This window comes from Podarcis melisellensis (genome assembly GCF_964234715.1).
Source record: "Podarcis melisellensis genome assembly, chromosome: 1".
NCBI classification, from domain to species: domain Eukaryota; kingdom Metazoa; phylum Chordata; class Lepidosauria; order Squamata; family Lacertidae; genus Podarcis; species Podarcis melisellensis.
The window spans coordinates 49,048,670-49,069,353 of record NC_138528.1 but is presented as its reverse complement, the minus strand read 5'-3'; the positions used below and the strand labels follow the sequence as shown (position 1 = coordinate 49,069,353).

Here is a 20,684-nt window from a genome sequence, read left to right as displayed (position 1 = left end):
AGGGTGAAGTTTTTGTTTGTTTGTTCTCCAGTGAAATATCCGTACAAGTTGGGTGGCTTTTAAATGCCAGAGTCATTCTGAGAAATGTCATGTGAAATGAAAGAGGATGTGAGAGAATTGTTTGCTGTAGAGACATGGAAAGTGTTTGTCTAATGTAGTGAAAGGTTAAAGGAAGGGCAAGACCCACTTCCTCTATCTCTACCCATGGGGTAGAGTGGTGGTATATTTGCTCCCCACTTCAGATGTGTACACACTGTACGTTTGAAGCCCATTCTTCCCCTCAAAGAATTCTGGGCAGTGTAATTTACCCCTCAGAGAATTAAAAATCTCAGCAACCCTTAACAAACTGCAGCGCCCATAATTGATGTGTTCTGAATGTGCTTTAAAGGTACAGTGTGCCCGCAGCAACACAGAAAATCATTCATACGGGAGGACTTTTACATGTTTCTGTCTTTTAGCTACTCGCTACCCAGAAATCATCCATATTTCTTATATTTCACTCTTGATTTCATCAAACTTTAACACAGTATTTTTACAAAACAATCCAAAATCAAAATGTGACTTTTGTCAGGTATGATCGGCAAAATTCTTTGTGGCCTACTCCTCCCTCTTTCTAGGTGACTGCTACACGCGGGGTGTTTCTGTAACCCACTTCCTTCCTTCTTTGGAACTTCAAACAAAAGTTGGTCAGATTTTCATATTGACAGTAGTAACAAGATTTAACCCAAGAGGAGAGACTGAAGGATACAGAAAGTGGGAAGAGAAAGAACAACAACAAAAGAGAAAAATACAAATTAGCATGGACCTTTCTCTTTTCTCTTTCTTCAAAGAAGTCTAGTTCCTCTGCGTATATCATAGTTATTTGACAAGAGAACAGCTCAGGTGGCTTGTTTCTCCCATGTGTTAATTAACAGGGCAACTGTTCTGGGCAAAGGAGATTGGAGTTGGGGTGTGTGGATGTGTGGGTAAGCCCCTCAGAAGCTTTGCTAAGTGGCAGTATATAAATCTTGCCTCTTAAGCAGGGCAAAATATTTTACACAAACAGTGTTTGAGGACATTTTACTACCCTAAGTCAAATTAAATGCATCAGTAGAGACAGTAAAATGTCTCAAAACAAATCCACATGTGTGGTGGCAGAAAACATTAAGTTTGTCTGAGAATTCCCATCAATTGTTTTTCTATACTTTCCATTGGCTGTGGTTGGGGTGGGGTGGGGAACACTCCAGTGACAAAAATCAGTAGGTTTCTTGGGATTTGTTTTTGTCCCGGGCACCTTTGTGTCTTCCAGAAAAATCTGAAATCTGGGCACTCATTGTTGCCTATCTGGGTCAGGGTGTGTGTTTTTGTTAGTTTGTTTTGTCTAGAACAAAATTATATTACCTTGGATGAAAAAGCACCCTAAACCTCAGGGTAGGGTTTTTTCGGTCCTAAAGAAAGAAAACTGCAAATGACAAGTGACTGAGCCTTGAAATTTGGGGACATTCTTTACTGCCATGTAGTTGTCCCTTGTCCCCTAAGAGAGCTACTTTATTGTAGCATTCCTTCTGTGCAAATATTAAAATGAAAAGTGTTCCTGAGGCAGGGTTTTATTCCATGCACTTAAGAAGGTTCATATATTCATGTGCCTGTACACATCAGTCTTATGGGCTGACTGGATACAAAGGAATGGTGGGAGACACCAGCTGGGGAACCCCCAAGGGAACCCCAAGGAAAGAAGGCTCAGAACTAGGGGACTGGTTGGGGGACAATGATGAGTGGTCAGAAGAAGACTGGAAGGAGGAGGTGTCAGAAGCTGAAGGGGCAACAGGGTTTAGTGAGCAGGAAGGGTCTGTGGCAGAGAGCAGTCCAGGCTCAGAGGCAGAAGTGGATGAGGGCCAAGAGGCAGCGATGAGGCAGCTGCTGAAGAAGCCAGAGAGTCTCCCCCTCCTGCCTCAACAAGCTCCTCTTCCCCTTGGTGTCCTAGAACACGCAGAGAAATGAAAAGAGATTGGTTGTACACAGTCGCAATTTATGACTGCTTGGGGAAAATGCAGGAGAGGAGGGGACTTAGGCAGCTGTGGGAAGGCAGGGACCTTCAGTCCTCGCAATTGCCTCACTGGGGCAATACCTACTGGGAAGAGTTGCTGTGATCACTTGGCCTGTGCTGTTTTGGCTTCTTTGAATAAAAAGTTAACTTCACTGACACCAGGTGTTTATTGCTAACCTACGCTTGACTCCTGACAATGAGGATAACAGTGTGCAGATAAACCCATTTTAGTCTGACAGCTAAAGATGAACCAATTAAGGCAGGGATGATGAACTTGCGTCCCTCCAGATGCTGTTGGACTCCAATGCACATCAACCCTAGCCAGTATGACCAACAGGGTCAAAGATGATGGGAGTTGTAGTCCAGGAACACCTAAATTAAGAGATTGCTCTTTTTTGTAGACACATGCATTATTCCTTAGCAGGAATGGGGAAACAGCCCATGATTTAGAGCTCCATTCCCTATTCTCGTCTATAAGGGGAAGACCTGTATTATTTCACAAGGCCAAGAAATTTTAGACACCACCACCACCATCTGAGTATTAGATACAACAACAATCTGCATATTAGATGGTTGGCTATCTAGCTATTTTTGCCAGTTTAGAAATGTGTGCTTCATCTCTGTTCGCTTTTAAGTGGGTTTGAAATGCCTTTTTTATTTCAATTCAGTTGAAATGATGAGGTGGGATTTGATATGTCTTTTATCTGTATTAAAACAATGTAAAGCTTTTTGGCTGATCAGAATGTGTTATATGCTGTTGTTTTAAGTTAAATATTTTTAGAAATCAGTTTTAGATGTTTCTATTAATTGCAAGCCACCTTGAGAAAATTCTCTTTTGAAAGGCAATATATAGATTCTTCAGTAAATAAAATTGTGTTGTGAAGGCTCTGTAAAGGGAACTAGCAATGGCAAATGTTTGGGCACCACTTTAGCCCTTTTCACTCTCTTATCCTCTATGTGATTGTGTCCTCCATTGGAGTGGAGGAACATAGTAGGGAACAAGATGGTGGGGTCAACTCTAGTTGATTGAGTTCTGTTCTCCCTCTTAATAAAGTTACAGTTTTGTGGAGGGGAATGCCAAAGAGGGCATTTTTTTTTCTTCCTAAGAAATAGCATTCATTAGCTTATTGGAAACAGGAAAGCCACTCAGGAGAATAGTCACAAGAAGCTGGCCTACTCACTTTAAATATTGCTTAATGCAGCCATTTTAGTCATAGTGGAGATGGCGGGGGGAACACTTCCCTTCCTTCCTAACAGACATAGGCTGCAGTCACACTAATCCATTTGTAGCACACACACAAAATGTACCGTATTTTTCGCACCATAGGACACACTTTTCCCCTCCTAAAAAGCAAGGGAAAATGTGTGTGCGTCCTATGGAGCGAATGCAGGGGGGGAGGCAGGCGGGAAAAGCCCCCAAAAGCCGCACACAAGCTCCGTGCGCTCTTGCAGGCTTTTCCACAGGAGGGAGAAGGGACTGACTGGCCGCATCAGTCCCTTCCCCCACCTCCCAGAAAAGCCAGGGAAGCCCTGTGCAGCATCTCCCGGCAAGGAGAGGCTGCACGGGGCTAAAGGGGAAGGCAAAACAGTGAGCGGGATCCATCCCGCTCGCTGCCTTGCCTTCTTTCATAGCTGTGCGCAACCCCTCCGCAAGGAGAGGCTGCACGGGGCTATGGCTTCTTTAGCCCTGCGCAGCGTCTCCCGGCAAGGAGAGGCTGCGTGGGGCTAAAGGGGAAGCCAAAACTTGGCTTGCTCCATAGCTGCGCGCAACCCCTCCGGCAGGGAGAGGTTGTGCGCACCCTGTACGCTGCTCTTTGGGGCTGGGGGGGGGAAATATTTTTTTCTTGATTTCCCCCCCTAAAAACTGGGTGCGCCCTATGGTCCAGTGCGCCCTATGGTGCGAAAAATACGGTAGTTTTTCTCAATCCGGTATCATTCCTGTTCGTCCTCAACATGCTGCTTTCAATCTAGATTGAGTCTAGATCTGCCATCTACAAGGATGGTTATGGCTTCTTGATACACCTTTGAAAATTCTCCCCTTGATTAGAATATCCACATCTTTTCCTCCCTGAACATGCCCCAGGTGAATAAAGAAGGAAGTGGTGATTGTGATCTTGGTATACACCAACAATGCCATTGGACAGGTGTGGATACGCCCCCTATTGTGGTTTTCAAATGGATACACTGCTAAGTAATACAGAATCAGTTTTAATAATTTCTCAGTATGTGCTTTTCAAGGGCAAAAATATATACAATAGATCAGGCATGGCCAAACTTGGCCCTCCAGATGCTTCGGGACTACAACTCCCATCATCCCTAACTAACAGGACCAGTGGTCAGGGATGATGGGAATTGTAGTCCCAAAACATCTGGAGGGCCAAGTTTGGCCATGCCTGCAATAGATCTAGACTGTGTGGACTAGAAAAAAAATAAGTACTTGGACTCCATGGATTCTAGAATAAAACTTTGTGTGTAAGCAGCTTTAGTCTGACTTCAGAATGTTGTTCTAACAATTCCAGAGGTGCCTTTACAGCAGGCATCCCCAAACTCAGTCCTCCAGATATTTTTGGACAACAATTCCCATCATCCCTGAACATTGGTCGTATTAGCTAGGGATGATGGGAGTTGTCGTCCCAAAACATATGGAGGGCCGATTTTGGGGATGTTTGCTTTACAGCAAATAATCCCTTGTCACCAATATATTGTATTGTGGGAGCTGCAATGAAAATAAGCAAACAATCTAGCTTATAGTCTATGACTGGAGCAGGAAACGTTTGACTCCCTAGACATTGCTGATGTATAACTCAAATCATTCCTAGTCACATTGAACATACTAACTGGGGTTGATGAGAGTTGTAGTTTTGCAACATCTGGAGGACTAAAGATTCCCTGCACCTGGTCTATGAGATGATGGTGCAACAGTTAACTACTTCCTGAAAGTTGCTTGTGTTCTTTAATGTAATCCAGGTGGTCTGGAATTACTTTAACTAAGTAGCAGTGCTAGAATAAAGCATATGAAACATCATTACTGAAAAATGTGCTTAATAGACAAGACACATCATTCCTCCTCCAAATGTCCCCAAACCCATCACTCTAGTCTTCTAGTCTTACAGCTCACTTACCTCCATGACTATCTGCATCACTGTTCAGATACTGGTAACTGTCATGGGACTGCCTGTAGATGTCTGACTCATAGGATATCAGATCTTCAGAGGGCTGCAAGAGGGAGGAATTGTTGGACATGAGCATTCAAAGACAAACATTATGTCCACTGCCAGTCAAAAAGGATAGGATTGGGGAAGATCAAAACACTGCAGAAATGTATGTCGGCTGGAACAATACATATTAACATGAATGGTGGAGAATGTATTGAAGCAGTGTTTGGAAAGCATTAAAACATTATCTCTCCCATGTGTTTAGACCTTAGAATAGCTGAGAGCCTTAGCTGGGGCATATCAGCAATTTTTAGGGATCCAGCACAAGAGTGATATTAGTAGGGAGAAATACAGTAGGGGGCAGAATATGTATCATCACCACAATCAGAAGGGTACAACGATACAAACTATAACATCATTAGGGAGATTACAGAATCCAAGCTAAAATTAAAAAGCAGTTTGGTATTACAGATGCAGAGGGTTAATGAGTAAATCAGACCATGGAAGTATATTGGGGGATTGTCCCAGCCCAGTTTGCCAGAGCACCTGTAGATCTCCTTATTCTTATGCCAATAAAACACAACAGCAAAAAGCTCGTGTTATCTTTCACTTCATGGAAACAGGACATTCTTAGAAACATAGGATTCGAACTGGCTTTCAACTTTTGGGGAAACATTTTTGAGATGGCAGAGAATAAAAAAGAATGGATGAATGAAACCATTTCATTTTCTGCATTTGCAAATTTGATCCTTCAGTCAGTGCATTGCATTTCTCTGAATATTTTGAAATTTGGCCCTAGTGCTTCTGTAGACAGCTAATTGTCACAGGATGTGTTTTCTGGGACTTTCTGCCCAGTAAGACACAATTCCCAAACAGTGTTTGGTTTTGTAATATGATTTATGTTTGTAACAACCACAAAATTTTAGCTCTTCTGCAAGTCTCTTTTCAATGCTCCAATTCTCTTTCCATTTTAAATATTGCAATATCTTGTCCATGCAAAATTGGCATGGACTTAGTTCAGAATTCAACAAAGATTTTGAAATAACCCAACAGTATTACTGTTCAGATGCTTGGCAATGGAAAACCTTTCTTTACTGAGCAATTTTATTAGAGCTGCTAAATTAGTCTAAACTAAAAGTTAGAAGCTGAATGCAGAAATGTAGCATTTTTCAATAGTTATAGAAAGGCTTGGAATATTGTGAATATTATGAAACTGATTTCTATATTTACCTGCTACAAGTTTTTTAAGGACATTTTTTACTGATCTGGAAACACTGTAGCTTTCAAATTATGAAAACAAGAATAGCATACAAATGCCCACATTGGGTATACAGCAAAAATCTTCAGTTTATGGCTTTAGCTCTCACCAGAATTAATGATAGATAAATAGATTTGGTATTACGTATGCAATGAGTAACAGTGTATACTATGCGTCTGTATAGCAGTTTGGTTACACCCATGTTAGAGCTCTTTAATGTTGTTGAGGTATTGCTTTTCCAAAATTGAGAGTGAAATTAAAACGGAGGCCCTGCAATACACTTTGAATGGAGTTTTATTATCCAGCAGTGACTTTCTCCATGCCCCCAAGCCCTCTATTATATCTGCTCACTTCTAAATTCCATTCAGCCAAAGATCATTGCCTGTCATGCTCACACTAGATGCCTCCTCTTATGAAGCAGAGACAGAATATCCCCCAAGAGCAATAGCATCTCAAGAGGCACACCGAGGTCCTCACAGTAATGAGAAGTGCTCAGTTGCACAGAAGGACTCCTTGTGAGTAAAAGGCTCCTCATAAGGAGGGCTTTCTGCAGAAAACTTGAGCTTTAGCTGGGCTCCGGGTTGGGCTCTGTCTTAAAAGCCTCAATACAAGTCTTGGGATTCAGCTGCACTGGCAAAGAAAAAGTGCTTGTGGCACCAGATGGTACTATGGAGTTCTGTTTTTGCTAACCTGATTTCTCATGCAAAGTTTGCAACGTGTTTAACTGAAATGCTTCTTTGATGTGTCTAGATCCAGCATTTGAGTAACCTGGAACATTGTATTCCCATCAACCCCGTGCCTTCCTCTTGGACCCTTAGCTTGACCTACTGTTTATGGACCCTTGATTGAACTACTACCTCTGTGTGACCAGACTGAGATGGCTCTTGACTTTGCTTGCACTGCTTCCTGTATACTCAGTCTCTGGACTGCCTGCACACCTTGCTGTGGATCCTCACCAGTCTGGGTCTAGCCTGAAACAAGACAGTTTCCTGCAGGTCCTGCCTGTTTTAGATTTCCTATTGATTGATGGTTGGTGTTGATTGTGGCTGGGTGGGATTAATGAAGAATAGGGTCTCATTTGCTCTTGAATGACCTCTGTTACTTGAAGCAAAGTCATTTCTGTTCTTATATAGAGGGGAGGTCTTTATAACTGCTTTCCTTGTCAACTTTTTGTGTGTTTTTTACAGTGTAGTTCTGCTTTATGTGAGGAAAAACAAAAAGAGAAAACTGAGAAGAAAGCAGTTTTCAAAGCCTCCCCTCTGGGAATGGATTCTGGAGTAATTACAGGAAGCTATCTGTAAGAAATTCTCTGCAGGAGACGCAATTGCAAGGTTAGACCTGCAAACAGGAGATATTAAATTAAAGGCACAGAAGCCCTGAGATGTATATTTCCCAGCCCACACTGGACAGGCTGGTGATGCAATTGTATTGTGTGGAAAAATAATTGACACACTTCAGAGAAAACACAGGAAACGTTGGATGTTGATGATTGTAAGAGAAGTTTTTTGATGTTTTACTGTGTTTGATGTTTTAATTTGTTGGAAGCTGCCTAGAGTGGCTGGGGCAACCCAGTTAGATGGGCAGCATAAAAATAAATAAATGATGATGATGACAATATCTAGATTTCTCCATAGAAGGCAAGTGAACAAAGGCTGAAAAAAGGATGTTTGTGTGGGAGCAATAGACACTCCAAGTAAGTTATTAAAAAGCAAAAATTTAAAAAGGAGATACAGTAACATAAAAGGCTAACAAAATGATAGGATATTGCAAACGCACACAAAGGGGAACCACAAAATACCACAAAATATATCAATGTACTTCCCAGACGCTAACAGGATCCAGTCATCGTGGAACAGCAACTTTGAAGGACTGTTGGATATTTGCAGAGGGGCAAAAAAGTTTTAGAAAAGAGAGTGGGGGAACATACTTTTTTCCCTACCCCTGCTCTGAAACCTCTTCTGCCTTGGTTTGGGACTGTTTGGGGACTGTTTTGGGTTTGGGACTCAGGTTTGTGACTGTTAGTGTCAGCCCTGAATCTGAGTTTTTGATTTATTTCTATGTAGTGTGGAAAGGGAAGTCCTAGAGGGTGGGAAAGGTGCTCTTTCCTCTTTCTTCCCTCTTGAAACTCCCTGTATCATGTAGGAAGGGGAATTTAATCTCATGATGTGCATCCCCCAACCCAATTGTCGATCAATAAGAAACTATAAGCATTTAGAGGCTCAGGGAGGCAGAGGGGGCCCGCCTTGATCATTTTACCACCCTTAGAAGCTGGGGGGGGGGGGTAGCAGTCCAGGAGGGGGCATTCTCTGTCATCGCCTCTAAGGTGTAGAATTTGCTCCCCACAGAAGTGTGTCTGGCATCCTCATTATGTAGTTTTCACCTGAAGAAACACCTTTTCACCCTGGCCTTAGACCAGGCATGTCCAAAGTCCGTTTTGGGGGCTTAAAAAAAGCTCAGCAACTTTGGTCGGCCCTCACACATGTGCACTTCATCAAATCTTGGCCCTCTTTTAAAAATGTTTGGGCACCCCTGCCTTAGACCACCTGACAAAGTTTTTTGTAAAAAACAACAACAACAACCTGATAATCATGGTGAGGAGGACAGAGTATGGAGCAGCAACCCAGCTCCTTCACCTAGCATGACTCACAGGGAAGAAGACACAGGCAGAACAAAAAGGCTGGAATGGATCTGCATCTTCTGCTATCCCTGGAAGTGGCACAGGCAGCAGCTGCAGATTCTTTCCAGCCTTTTTGTTCTGCCTTTGTCTACGTCTGTCTGATGGCCCTGTCTCCATCTGAGCTTGCTTGCCACTGTTTGAGGGTGAGGGGCTGCTTTTATAGCATGAAACAGGGGGGAGGAGCCATCCCACCCTCATCCCTCCAGATATGCCCTGCCTCTGGTCTCCTGTTTTCGCTTCTTGACCCTGTTTATTGCAGTTGCTCTGTTAGCTTTTTGCCTCTTTACCTCTTTCTTGTCCTTATTTGTTCGCATTGTTGTCTACCCCACCCTGACCATCCTTCATTCATGACTTTGTACATTGAACAAGAATTGGCTTTGTCAGTTAGTTACAATGATGTGACAGAGGAATTTACTTCCACAACACCTAGCGAATGATGTCTCATGCTCTAGAACATCTATGCCAACACAACCTCACAAGGGGCCGCTCACGATTTTCTGGAAAGCAAGGCCTCCATGAGGCTGTCCCAGAATAAGTTTGGCCTGGCTCATTACCGTGGACATGCCTTAGATCTGGTGTTTCCCTCTGTGGAAGTGGGTGATCTGATACTAAGTTCTAGCATAACAAAGAAATGCCATGGTCAGATCGCTTCCTGGTGCAACTAGACTTTTTAATGACCTTTCCCCTCTGCAGGGAGGTGGGGCTGATCCACATGGTCCGCCCCCACACAATAAAAGGGACAACTAGAGGTGCTCCAAGTAGCTTGGCTGCAGTCCCTTTCAGCCCAGCCAGCATGCTCAAGCACTGGCATTGACATGGCTTTCCTAGACTTTGTCTACAAGATGCTTCCAAGAACCTGTTCAATATAGAAAGATCAGCTGGGCTTCCTAAGTACGCAGCAGTTGTGAAGAAGCCATTCTGCACATGGATTAAGCAGCTCGTGCCTTGAAACTATAAGCTTCCAACTGACCTGTGTCTGGTATTTTTCAGAAGAGCCCTCTGGGGTATCACAAAAGTGGATCTCCTTAGCACCCTCTGTGTAATTTCAGTGTGATATACCAGTCTAAGACTTTAAAATGATACATGGTCTTAGAACCAAAACAGAAACTTAATTTACAGCCTTCCAGTCCAAAGTAACTATGTAATTTTAGGAGAAAAGAGTTATTTAGAGGCCCTGAGCATTTTTCTGCAGTTTTGAAGTGGGATTTTTATTCATAGCTCCATGGCTCAATCAGATTGCAGTGACAGGCACTAAAGTGGGCATGTACAAATCATGACCAAACAAGAGGAATAGAGGCCATCAGTCCATGCACAGCACCCAACAGGGAGCTCAAGAAACCACCTGTGCATGCTGTCTGACTAAGACTGTGTAAGCAGGAAGGTTGCTTAACACCTGGTGGACCACAGTACATTGCAGTATTTGGCTTGGTGAGTCACATGTTTTTGCAGGTGTGGGTCAGCAGCACGCACTCCTTTTGTGCAAGAAGAGGCGCCTTCAGCCTAAGAATGTGACAGTAAAGCCCTGCAAATAAACGCTAAGAACGTGCTACTCACCACTGAAGTTAGATAGCAGATGCAATGGCAATCAAATAGGTACAACTGGAGAGGTTGGGTGATACAAAGTCTGCCCTGAAAACCCTCCTGCAAGTCGCCACTTAGGTTTTTTCCATTCAACATTTGTGTTTATAATGCCAAGAAAAGAAAAGCCTATGTGCGTTTCAAAGAACTGTAAGTCAGAAAGGGATCTGAAAGTTGCCTGCTGTTTCCTCTCTCTGGTCTTGTGGCCAGTCTTTGTGGACTATGGGCTCATCCAGATGGAGGCTTCTCACGCCTTCACTAGGAGCTCAGGAAATGCGCTGGGGAAAAGTCTGTTTTCTCATTGGGCAACCTTGTAACAAGCTGAGGAAACAAACCCCGAAGGCAGCACAAGGCCTTGCTGACAGGACCATATCTGTGCCAGCTGGTGGACAGGCAGAAACCAGCAGGCGTTCACACACCCTGAACATCTAGACTCCTGGAAAATGATACCTCTGAAACCATGGGTGGGTGGGCAGCCTTTGGGTGCCACTTTTATGTATATTACACTACATTTGAAACTTCCTGTACCTTATGGAGGCTTTGGCTCCAGTTACCAGGCTGGAGAAGAGTTGGCAACACTCCAAAACACTCCAAGACAAGACACAAGAGGGGCACATGACCAGAGCCACTCAGCTATGGCTCTTCCCCCAAAGTGCCACAACATTTCCTATGCTTACACATAGGGATAGAATATAGTCCCACCACAACTTCCAAGAGGCATGTTTGACTACTGTTAGAAAACAGGATTCTTGACTAAATGGACCTTTGGTCTGATTCAGCAGGGTTCTTGCATACAGAGAAGCATGTGAGCTTCCATCCCAATGCAAATGCAGTTTTGGAAGATCAGTTTTCATCTGAATAACAAGAGGGCAGGAAAAAATTAAACACTCCCTCCACATATGCTGCAGTCTCAACCATTTATCTGCCGGGCTCCTGCCAGTGGCTGTTTGCATTTTAAAAAATATGCATATTAAACACAAATATGTATTTATGGTGTATTTGGTCCTTGCAGATCGACAGCCATTTCCTACCATAAACTAAATATCAGTTCTTATTCAGATCACAAGAAAGCATATAATAGTTTTTTAAAGTCCATGTGATTTTACTTTCTCTAATGCAAAAAAGAAAGAAAGTAATGCTTGATGTGGTTTTTTGCTTTGAACTGTTGCACCAACTGTGCTTCCTGCATTCTGCCCCCCCCCCGATTCTTTGCTTATATTTCTAGTCTTGGTGGGGTCTGCTTGTATTTCCCCCATAAAGTACATTACAGTGACAAATAGTAAAGTAAATCATATGACCCTGTTGTCATTAAGAAGCAGAGTTAAGGTGAAACGCTTAACCATCTTGTAGGTTTCTTTCTTTCATCGTAAGCCTTATTAACAGCACAAGCAGCCATTCTGGCAAGGAAATGAACTGGAATGCAAGTGACTCTGTAAAAAGTTCATACTGGAACCCCATGACAGTGCGAGCTGGGAGGTTACTCAGTGAGAACATCCTAGCTGTTGCTGAAGGAGCCTTTTAAGTTCATACACCAGATTACAGAGCTACAAGAATACAAGACTGTAGACACAGCTGCCATGATGGATGGCTTTAAAAGATTGTTGGACACATTTATGGAGGAAAAGGCTCTCAATGGCTGTTAATCATGAGACAGTAAACTTCTGGTTGACTATTGCAAGAATTGAATGCTAGAGTACGTAGATAGGCCTTTGGTCTGATCCAGAAGGTCTCTTCCTAGGCTCCTATTTTCTTATGTACAATTGGGAGTTATTATTTTGATGTCAATCCTGTTTTCAGGAGCGCCGAGCCCCTCCCCACAGAATTAGCTCTATTGCATGCTGCATAAATCTCCTAGATTCACATCAGTGCATAAATCATTATAGTACAGATTCACTTTATTTTTGGCATTAGTTGTTCTACCACTATTCTAAGTTGGTAGTCCTTAAACTATCAGACAGGAATCCCATATTATGTTGTGCACGGGCGAAACTAGGCTTTATTTTACCCGGGTCAGATACCCAATTTGGTACACATACCCATGCAGATTTGTTTACACAGGCTGGGAGCCTCAAGGGTGCCCCTCTGGAGACTTCACCCGGGGCAAAAAAACCCCAGCTAGCTCCCTGCCCCCAATAGCTACGAGAATGACTTGTGACTGTATGTTTTTAAAGAGTATCTGTCTGCAGGTCAGTTGTTATGCACTTAGAGAAATTGTAATATAGAAGACTTTTTTAGGGCACAATCTGAACGTTAGTCAAGATCATAACTATGGGAGACAGTGAGTGGCAACAATATATGACTTATGCAACCTCTGATACAGCTGGGGAGAAAATTGATTCTGTTCACATCTAAAGGTGAACCTACCATATAAAATAACAATAATATGCAAACTGAAACACAACTACCATTCAAAATTCACACGTCTTCAGATTTGTAATGAGGTTCTCCAGGAAACGAATCTGAACTAATAAGTGTATATACCAGGATAAAGTAAGGACGCGAGTGGCGCTGTGGGTTAAACCACAGAGCCTAGGACTTGCCGATCAGAAGGTCGGTGGTTCTAATCCCTGCGACAGGGTGAGCTCCTGTTGCTTGGTCCCTGCTCCTGCCAACCTAGCAGTTCGAAAGCACGTCAAGGTGCAAGTAGATAAATAGGTACCACTCCAGTGGGAAGGTAAACGGAGTTTCCATGCACTGCTCTGGTTCACCAGAAGCGGCTTAGTCATGCTGGCCACATGACCCAGAAACTGTACTCCGGCTCCCTCGGCCAATAAAGCAAGATGAGCGCCGCAATCCCAGAGTCGGTCACGACTGGACCTAATGGTCAGGGGTCCCTTTACCTTTACCTTACCAGGATAAAGTGTGCATAAAATGCATATATTAGTGAAAGAAGAATACAAAATGCATTATATTAGGGGAAATTGCTTGCACAAATTTGTATATTAGTCAAAACTGCATACAAAAATAGGTTTATTGGGAGAAATTTGCACTAAGATTTGCTGATGAAAAATTTAAATTTACATGAAAAATTTAAATTTACACATTGTTGCAGAAATGTTGAGAACTGAATCAAAAACTGAAAAATGAGAAACTTGGAGAACTTGAACCTGAGAGATTTGTCCATCTCCAGATACAGCCAATTCCAATTCCTCCATAAATGCACCACATTTTAATCTTGCTATTTTAAATTATGATATGAATTTTCTCTGGCAGATGATTCAGAAATACCCAACATGACTCCCTGTGATGCACAGCTGAGGCTGGTTTAACGGACAGACCTAACATCATTTCCTTGGAAAGAATTACAAAATAACTGTATGGTTTTTAGAAAGGATTAGAAGATCATATTAAATGTTCCTTCTCGGAGCATATCAACCTCCCTGGCTTCTGGTTATTATTTATTTATTATGCACATCTCTCATCATTCGTCCTGAATTTCTTTCTTCCCTGCTAAGTCTTACATTTTGAGAATGTGATATTGACTGCAGGAGCAGCACTTCCAAACATCTTCTCAGGGAAAGGTAGGATTCAGTGATGAAGCCAAAAACATTAGTTAGATTTCATTTGCATGATAGGTACAAAATCATCTTCCCAAGAAGTTGCCAAAGGGCAACGTGCAACCAACCATTAAGCTCTGCAATAAAAACAATACATAAAATAAAAATAAAGGAAAATAAAAAATTAACTGAAGCAAAATTTTAAAAAGTATAAGTAACATTTAAATAGCAGCAGAACAAGGGAAGCAACTTCTGCTTGGTGTTTTTTAAAAAGCCCCAGTGAACAAATAAGTTATTAACTAAACAGTGAAAGACAAATGAGAAGGCAGATGAGGAGAAGCCTGGGGAGCTTTGCTGGCAATACTGTTTTTTAACACTGAGCGACTACTCTGGTTTGTGACCCAACCACAGTCTGGCCAAGGCATTTTGGTGCCTGACAGGGGAAAGCCAAATGTCACATACAATGGTGTTAAAATATAGTACTACATAAACTTAAATAATTAGGAGGATGTACCAGCGCAGTGGGTGGCGCTGTGGTCTAAACCACTGAGCCTTGGGCTTGCCGATCGGAAGGTCGGCGGTTCGAATCCCTGCAATGGGGTGAGCTCCCAGTGCTCAGTCCCAGCTCCTGCCAACCTAGCAGTTCAAAAGCACATCAAAGTGCAAGTAGATAAATAGGTACCACTCCAGCGGGAAGGTAAACGGCATTTCCGTGCGCTGCTCTGGTTTCGCCAGAAGCAGCTTAGTCATGCTGGCCACATGACCCGGAAAATCTGTCTGTGGACAAACGTCCACTCCCTCGGCCAGTAAAGCCCCAGAGTCGTTCGTGACTGGACTTAACTGTCAGGGGTCCTTTACCTTTACCAGCCCAGCATCTCCAAGGTAGGGCTGGGCAAGACTCCTTCCTGAAATCCTGGAGGAGATACCAGTCAGTGTAGCCAACAGTGAGCTAGGTGGACCAGTGGACTCACTCAGAACAAGGCGGCTTCCTATGTTCCTATTGACTAGTCACTGCTATTTAACGGTACCTCAAAATGTGTGGCTTGTGGCCAGTCACCTTACTTACTTAGCCTGGCCCTAATCATTGACAGGTGGGGTGGCAAAGGACCCTCGTAAGGTCTAATGACAAATAGATGGGCTGTCCTGGGGAAACGAAGATATTCATGTCCTAATAAAAGTGGGAGTGTGGGGAATATCCCTGGAAAAGGCAGGACCCCACCCCAAAAGACTCCAGTCAACTATATTATCTACGCTACTTCAACAAGGGTATCTGTTCTGTCAGCTGTGTCGGCCAACTGGTAGTGGAATACGCAGAACCACTCTTGCGCTCATATACCATGGGGTTGCTTTACACTAGGCCTGTAGGATTAACCTTGCATTTCTATGGCAGAAAGCTTGGAGCTTGTCATTTTATTGGGGCTGCAGCAATTTGGAAAGGCCGGGTTTGCACCTATGTATTATTGGCGACTAGGGTGGCCAGGGGAAAAAGAGGACAGAGGTCCTGCACTTTTAATAGTTGTGTAAAAGATGGGATTTCAGCAGGTATAGCTTGTCATTCAATTGTTAAAGGTGCAAGAGTCAAATCCCTACCCCCCCTCCCACAGAGAAGCCTCAAGTGCTTTATCCTGTCCTTTCCTGTAGTACCTTATCTACGTCAAAAAAGATACCCTCGGGATTGTGGAGAACAATTTATGGGCCTTCCCTTGCCCTCGCTCTCTTATGCATCCCTTTTTTAAAGACTGAAACGGTTATAAAAAGAAAAAGAAAAAGACTTTTGTTCCCTCAACTAGCACCAAAACAGGAGTTTCATTGCAAAATCAAAAACAAGCTTGCTTTTTCAGATGCTTTGTTTTATTTGTTGGTTACATTTGTTTCCCAACTTTTAGCCAAAGTGGAGCTACATGGAAATTGGTTGTCCACGTCCCATTTCCAGTGAAAATCTGTGAACAGGTTTCAACAAATATTTAGGGTTCTAAAAATGTATCTCCCCAGGAGGAGTTATGCAAACTGACAATTCTCTCATAACATTTCTACATGTATGTGCACATAGAACCACTTAAACACCCCTATGACAACAACAACAAAAAATACATTTAAAAAGTGCACAGAAACATGCTTAATCTTTAGAGGGAGCTAAAAAATTGTATGGCACATCATGAAACCTGCCTTGGCAGCTTCAGTCCAAGTGTATGCATTTTTACTCAGAAGTAAGTTACAGTGACTTCAGTGGAACTTACTTTCCAGCAGGGTTAAACCTACCGAAGATCAAAGTTGGGCAGCTACCTTCTGGATATCATGAAAGGATAGCAATTTTTAAGATTTCAGACATGGTCATTTTTATTGCCAGGGAAACGTGCTTGTGGAATTCTCTGCCTCAGATGAAAAAATAAATTGGCCACCCATAGCATGGAAAAAGTGGGTCTAGAAGCTTTTTCTCCCTTTCTCACAACACTAGAAGTCATAGACATCCAATGATTCTGAATGTAGGACGATTCATGACAGATAAAAGAAAGCTCTTCTTCACGTAGCACGCAATTACTATGGAACTTGCTCCCTCAGAAGGCAGTAATGGCCACCATTTTGGATGGCTTAAAAAAAGGATTATAAAAATTCATGCAGTACAGTGGTACCTCGGGTTACAAACACCTTGGGTTACAGACACCGCTAACCCAGAAGTAGTACCTCAGGTTAAGAACTTTAACTCAGGATGAGAACAGAAATCTTGCGGTGGCAGCATGGCGGCAGCGGAAGGCCCAATTAGCTAAAGTGGTACCTCAGTTTAAGAATGGTTTCAGGTTAAGAACGGACCTCTGGAACAAATTAAGTTCGTAACCAGAGGTGCCACTGTATAAGGGGATCAATGCCTATGCTTGACCTCCACTGTCAGAGGCATTATGCCTCTGAAGACCAGTTGCTGGGAATCGCAGGTAAGCCGAGTGCTGTTTCCACTGTGAGAATATGATGCTGGACTGGATGGGCCACTGGCCTGATCCAGCAGGTTTCTTTTAGGTTCTTAACTTTCTGTATTATTAACTTCTTTGACCTGGGGGAGAGTGTAATTTGCTGTCCTGCCTCTAGTGGTGATATGTTTTGAGCTGGCCCGGCTTTCTGGTAAGTGTCCATAGGGCTGCAACTTTAGTAACACTTAACTGGAAAGGGTTATATCATATACCCCCATGACTGCTTCTGGTTACATCCTGTTAAACAGGATATTGCCTTATCCGACGTGGACACAAACACACACACAAGAATTTGCAACCCCAACCTAAGGCAAATACATGCAAAGCTACAAGATGCTGGGGATTATGAATTATAGATAACTTCTCATCAGAATATAACTCCAATCATCTTTAAATCAGGAAAATCCCAATGTGCAATTCTCATTCCATGGGAAGCTCTCACAACTGGCACTCGTGACTATCCACAATTTGGCATTTTCAAACTGAGTAAGCATTATTTAATTTTTCAGCATTCTGTAACTTTTTCTTTTTAGCAAGGAATGGCTTGAACTTTTAAAAATTATTATTTATCAAATTTCTATCAAACCCTTCCAAAGGAGGAGTCCAGGGTGGGACATTTGCCCATGACGTTGACTAGAATGTACATTTTATTTTCAAAAGTCATGCCACATATTTTGTGTGCCATTCATAAGTGGCACATGCCGCATTACAAAGCAGTTACAGCAACCTGATAACACTGAATAGAATAGAACCTACTCCCAAATAAGTGTACATACAATTGCAGTCCAAGCATCCTTTGTGAAAATACTCAAAGGTCACTTCCAAACTGCCACTATTTTGTGGGTATGATTAAATCAGATGCTGCACAAATATGGTGTATGTAGTGCCTTTTTAAAAACCCAAACCAAAAACAAACATGAACTTTTGTGATGAGAAAAGTGATAGGAAAATGCACCAGAAAGTGTGGGATAATTGCAGTGCACAAGCAAGTCTTAATGAATGCTCCATGAACAGCAAAGTTAAATAAAGTAAGTTTACAAACAACCACAGTGGTGCGGTATAACTTCAATGCAAAATCTGTCCAAACAAATCAGGGTGAATGCTCGATAAAAAAAGACCAAGTAGGCAAGTAAACCAGCAACACAGAGTATTAGGTATATGTTTTGTTGGCTCTCGGTATTCATGGAGTATTCCCATCCTGGCAAATAGTGCAATGAGATATATTAACCTGTAGAATCTTCTGCAATAAAAGTACTTTACAATGCAAACCTACACATGGTTATTCAGAAGTTAAGCCCACTTATTTTAGTGAGGCTTCCTTCTAAGTGTGCAAAAATAGTAGCCTGAGATAATGCAAAGTAGTTCATATTGACTTATTAAGTGGTGGTTTTGCAAATGCATTTAACTATATGCCAAATAATTTAGTATTCTACATAGTCTAACTACTTTACAGTGGTGATGGTGATGGTGATGTTGATGAAGATACATCCAAAATTATTTAGTATTCTACTTACTTTCACTGCATCCTAAAGTGCAACTGAAAACGTGCCTGCCCTGCTCAACCACACAGCCATATGTCAGGTGATAAGGAAAAAAAAATCAAATTTGCTTATCTTGTTTTTCCTAATATGTACTCCTACACAGTTAAGCAAGATTCATTGGCACCTTTGAAATTAAATATGCATTTGTTTAAATTCTACAAACCTAAATATTTTTACAAGGAAGTCCCACTTGATCAAGAAAGACGTATTTCTGAGAAAACATATTTAGCAATGGGTCGTATTTCAGTGGACTTCTGGCCTGCCAGTTTTCCAAGCATGGATGAAATCTACTCCAAATATATAAGACAGCATTTGTGTGCTTAGAAAACTATAAATGCCAACCAAATGAATTATTAATTTGATACTAATTAACATAAATAAAAATAAAAACGACCAAGAATATTGGAACAAGCATATAGTAAAATATTAATGAATGCTTCAGTTTGCAGGAGGGGAAAGAGAGAGAATAGTTTTTATCCCCTGAACATTCCATCTGATCAACCTAAGCAGGAAGGTCTTGCCCCTTTGTCTCATTTAAGATGGAGGAGTTGGGAAAACCAGATGAGCTCAAGAGATTTTGCTTCTGTTTAATGTAACAGCTAAGAGTTCTAAACAAAGATATGAAATTCCTCTGAAATATCCGGATACTGACAAGAAAATACAGTCCCTAAAAAGAGAGGACAATCCTAAAATGCATAGAACATAACTCTCTTTCCTTTGTATTTTGTTTTCTCCCTTGTCGCCTAAAACCATACTGTATGGTAACACCAAAACCTATATTTAGCTATAGATTACAATATACCTACAGTATCACACAAAACCCAACAGTCAACCACAAAGCCAAGTTTTTTCCCCCCTAGATGCCTGCTGGCTTATTAGACCCATAAAATAATACTGTATGGGGTCATATCACTGAAAGACAGAAAAGATAAAAGAAGCAGAGGGGAAATGCTAACTTCCCATCCATTCATTAAATAACAAATCACTAATTTTATACACCCACGAGCCAGCAGAAAACTTTCTAGTATTATAAATAACAAAAGAGCGGCATTTTTTCAACAACAAATCATACATTATTTTTTTTGCAGTCTGTTGGCAAAGCCAAAGACACAAAACTGGAATTAATGCCATATACTCACAGGGGAAATGAGGGAAAATCCTTCCATCTTGCAAGTTTGCAACATTCAGTCAACTTCTTTGTGAACTAATTTTCTAATTTCAGTTATCCAGCTTTGTAAAAAGACATCAAACAAAATAAAAATAAATAAAAATTAAAACATCGATCCTGTTTTTAAAATTAAAACAGAACTCCTTGAAGGCCCTTTGCAGTGATTGACCTCAGGACAGGAAGGACCCTAATTAGTTTTCATACTTTCCCTCAAAAGGTCTGGAGGTGAGTTCTTCCCTTCAACGTATCTGAAGTTCCTGATTTCACTACATATCTGTAGGATGGAGATAGCCCTTGAGCTGTTGTAGCCCAGTGTGACATCAGAACAAAACCCGGCCTTTCAACCAGTTTGCATAAATTACATTTAAGGAGTTGTGGTGTTGTTAACAGGAAGTCTGTCGCCAGCCTGATCGGGTACTTGCTTCATAACCAACAGCAAACATTATTGCCCAGTCCAGGCAAGAACTAGCAACTTGGTACAGATAGATAACATTTCTAGATGAAACCATGATGAGTTTATGTTGTGATATTTGCACTTCTCTCCAGATTAACCAGGTTAGGCAGGCTGTCATTTGTGACAACTGTCTATAGGACACATTCAGGAACATGGACCCGTTTTTCTGATTCTGTTCTGCCAGGGTGATAAAAGACAGAAAATGTGATCTAAAATTGTGGAAGAATTTAGAAAGAAACTTAGTGAATGGGTAATTAACATTTATCATACCGTGTATTAAGACCTGGAAAGAGGCCTTGGGTCTGCGAGGCCCTGTTAGGAACCATTTGAATAATATTATTGAATATTTATTGATTAAATTTATATGACC

At 41.9% G+C, this 20,684-nt stretch overlaps 1 protein-coding gene and 1 long non-coding RNA gene across 5 annotated transcripts in view; one reads left to right on the top strand and one right to left on the bottom strand.

Moving 5' to 3' along the window:
- The window catches only part of LOC309364870, a 28,065-nt gene extending 13,940 nt beyond the window's left edge, over window positions 1-14,125 (top strand). The window contains exon 3 of the long non-coding RNA XR_014165899.1: window positions 13,908-14,125. This is a non-coding gene — a long non-coding RNA (uncharacterized lncRNA). The remainder of the gene's footprint in view (window positions 1-13,907) is intronic.
- The window catches only part of SPI1 (Spi-1 proto-oncogene), a 28,013-nt gene extending 7,839 nt beyond the window's left edge, over window positions 1-20,174 (bottom strand). For 2 of the 4 annotated variants that reach the window (XM_081902384.1, XM_081902385.1), the window contains exons 1-2: window positions 19,832-20,174; window positions 5,149-5,242 (exon numbers count right to left, since the gene is read on the bottom strand). In XM_081902384.1, coding sequence (XP_081758510.1) covers window positions 5,149-5,242; window positions 19,832-19,876 — 139 coding nt within the window. In that variant the 5' untranslated portion in view covers window positions 19,877-20,174. The remainder of the gene's footprint in view (window positions 1-5,148; window positions 5,243-19,831) is intronic. The other 2 variants (XM_081902383.1, XM_081902382.1) reach the window with 2 other exon arrangements.
- Window positions 20,175-20,684: the final 510 nt, after the last annotated feature.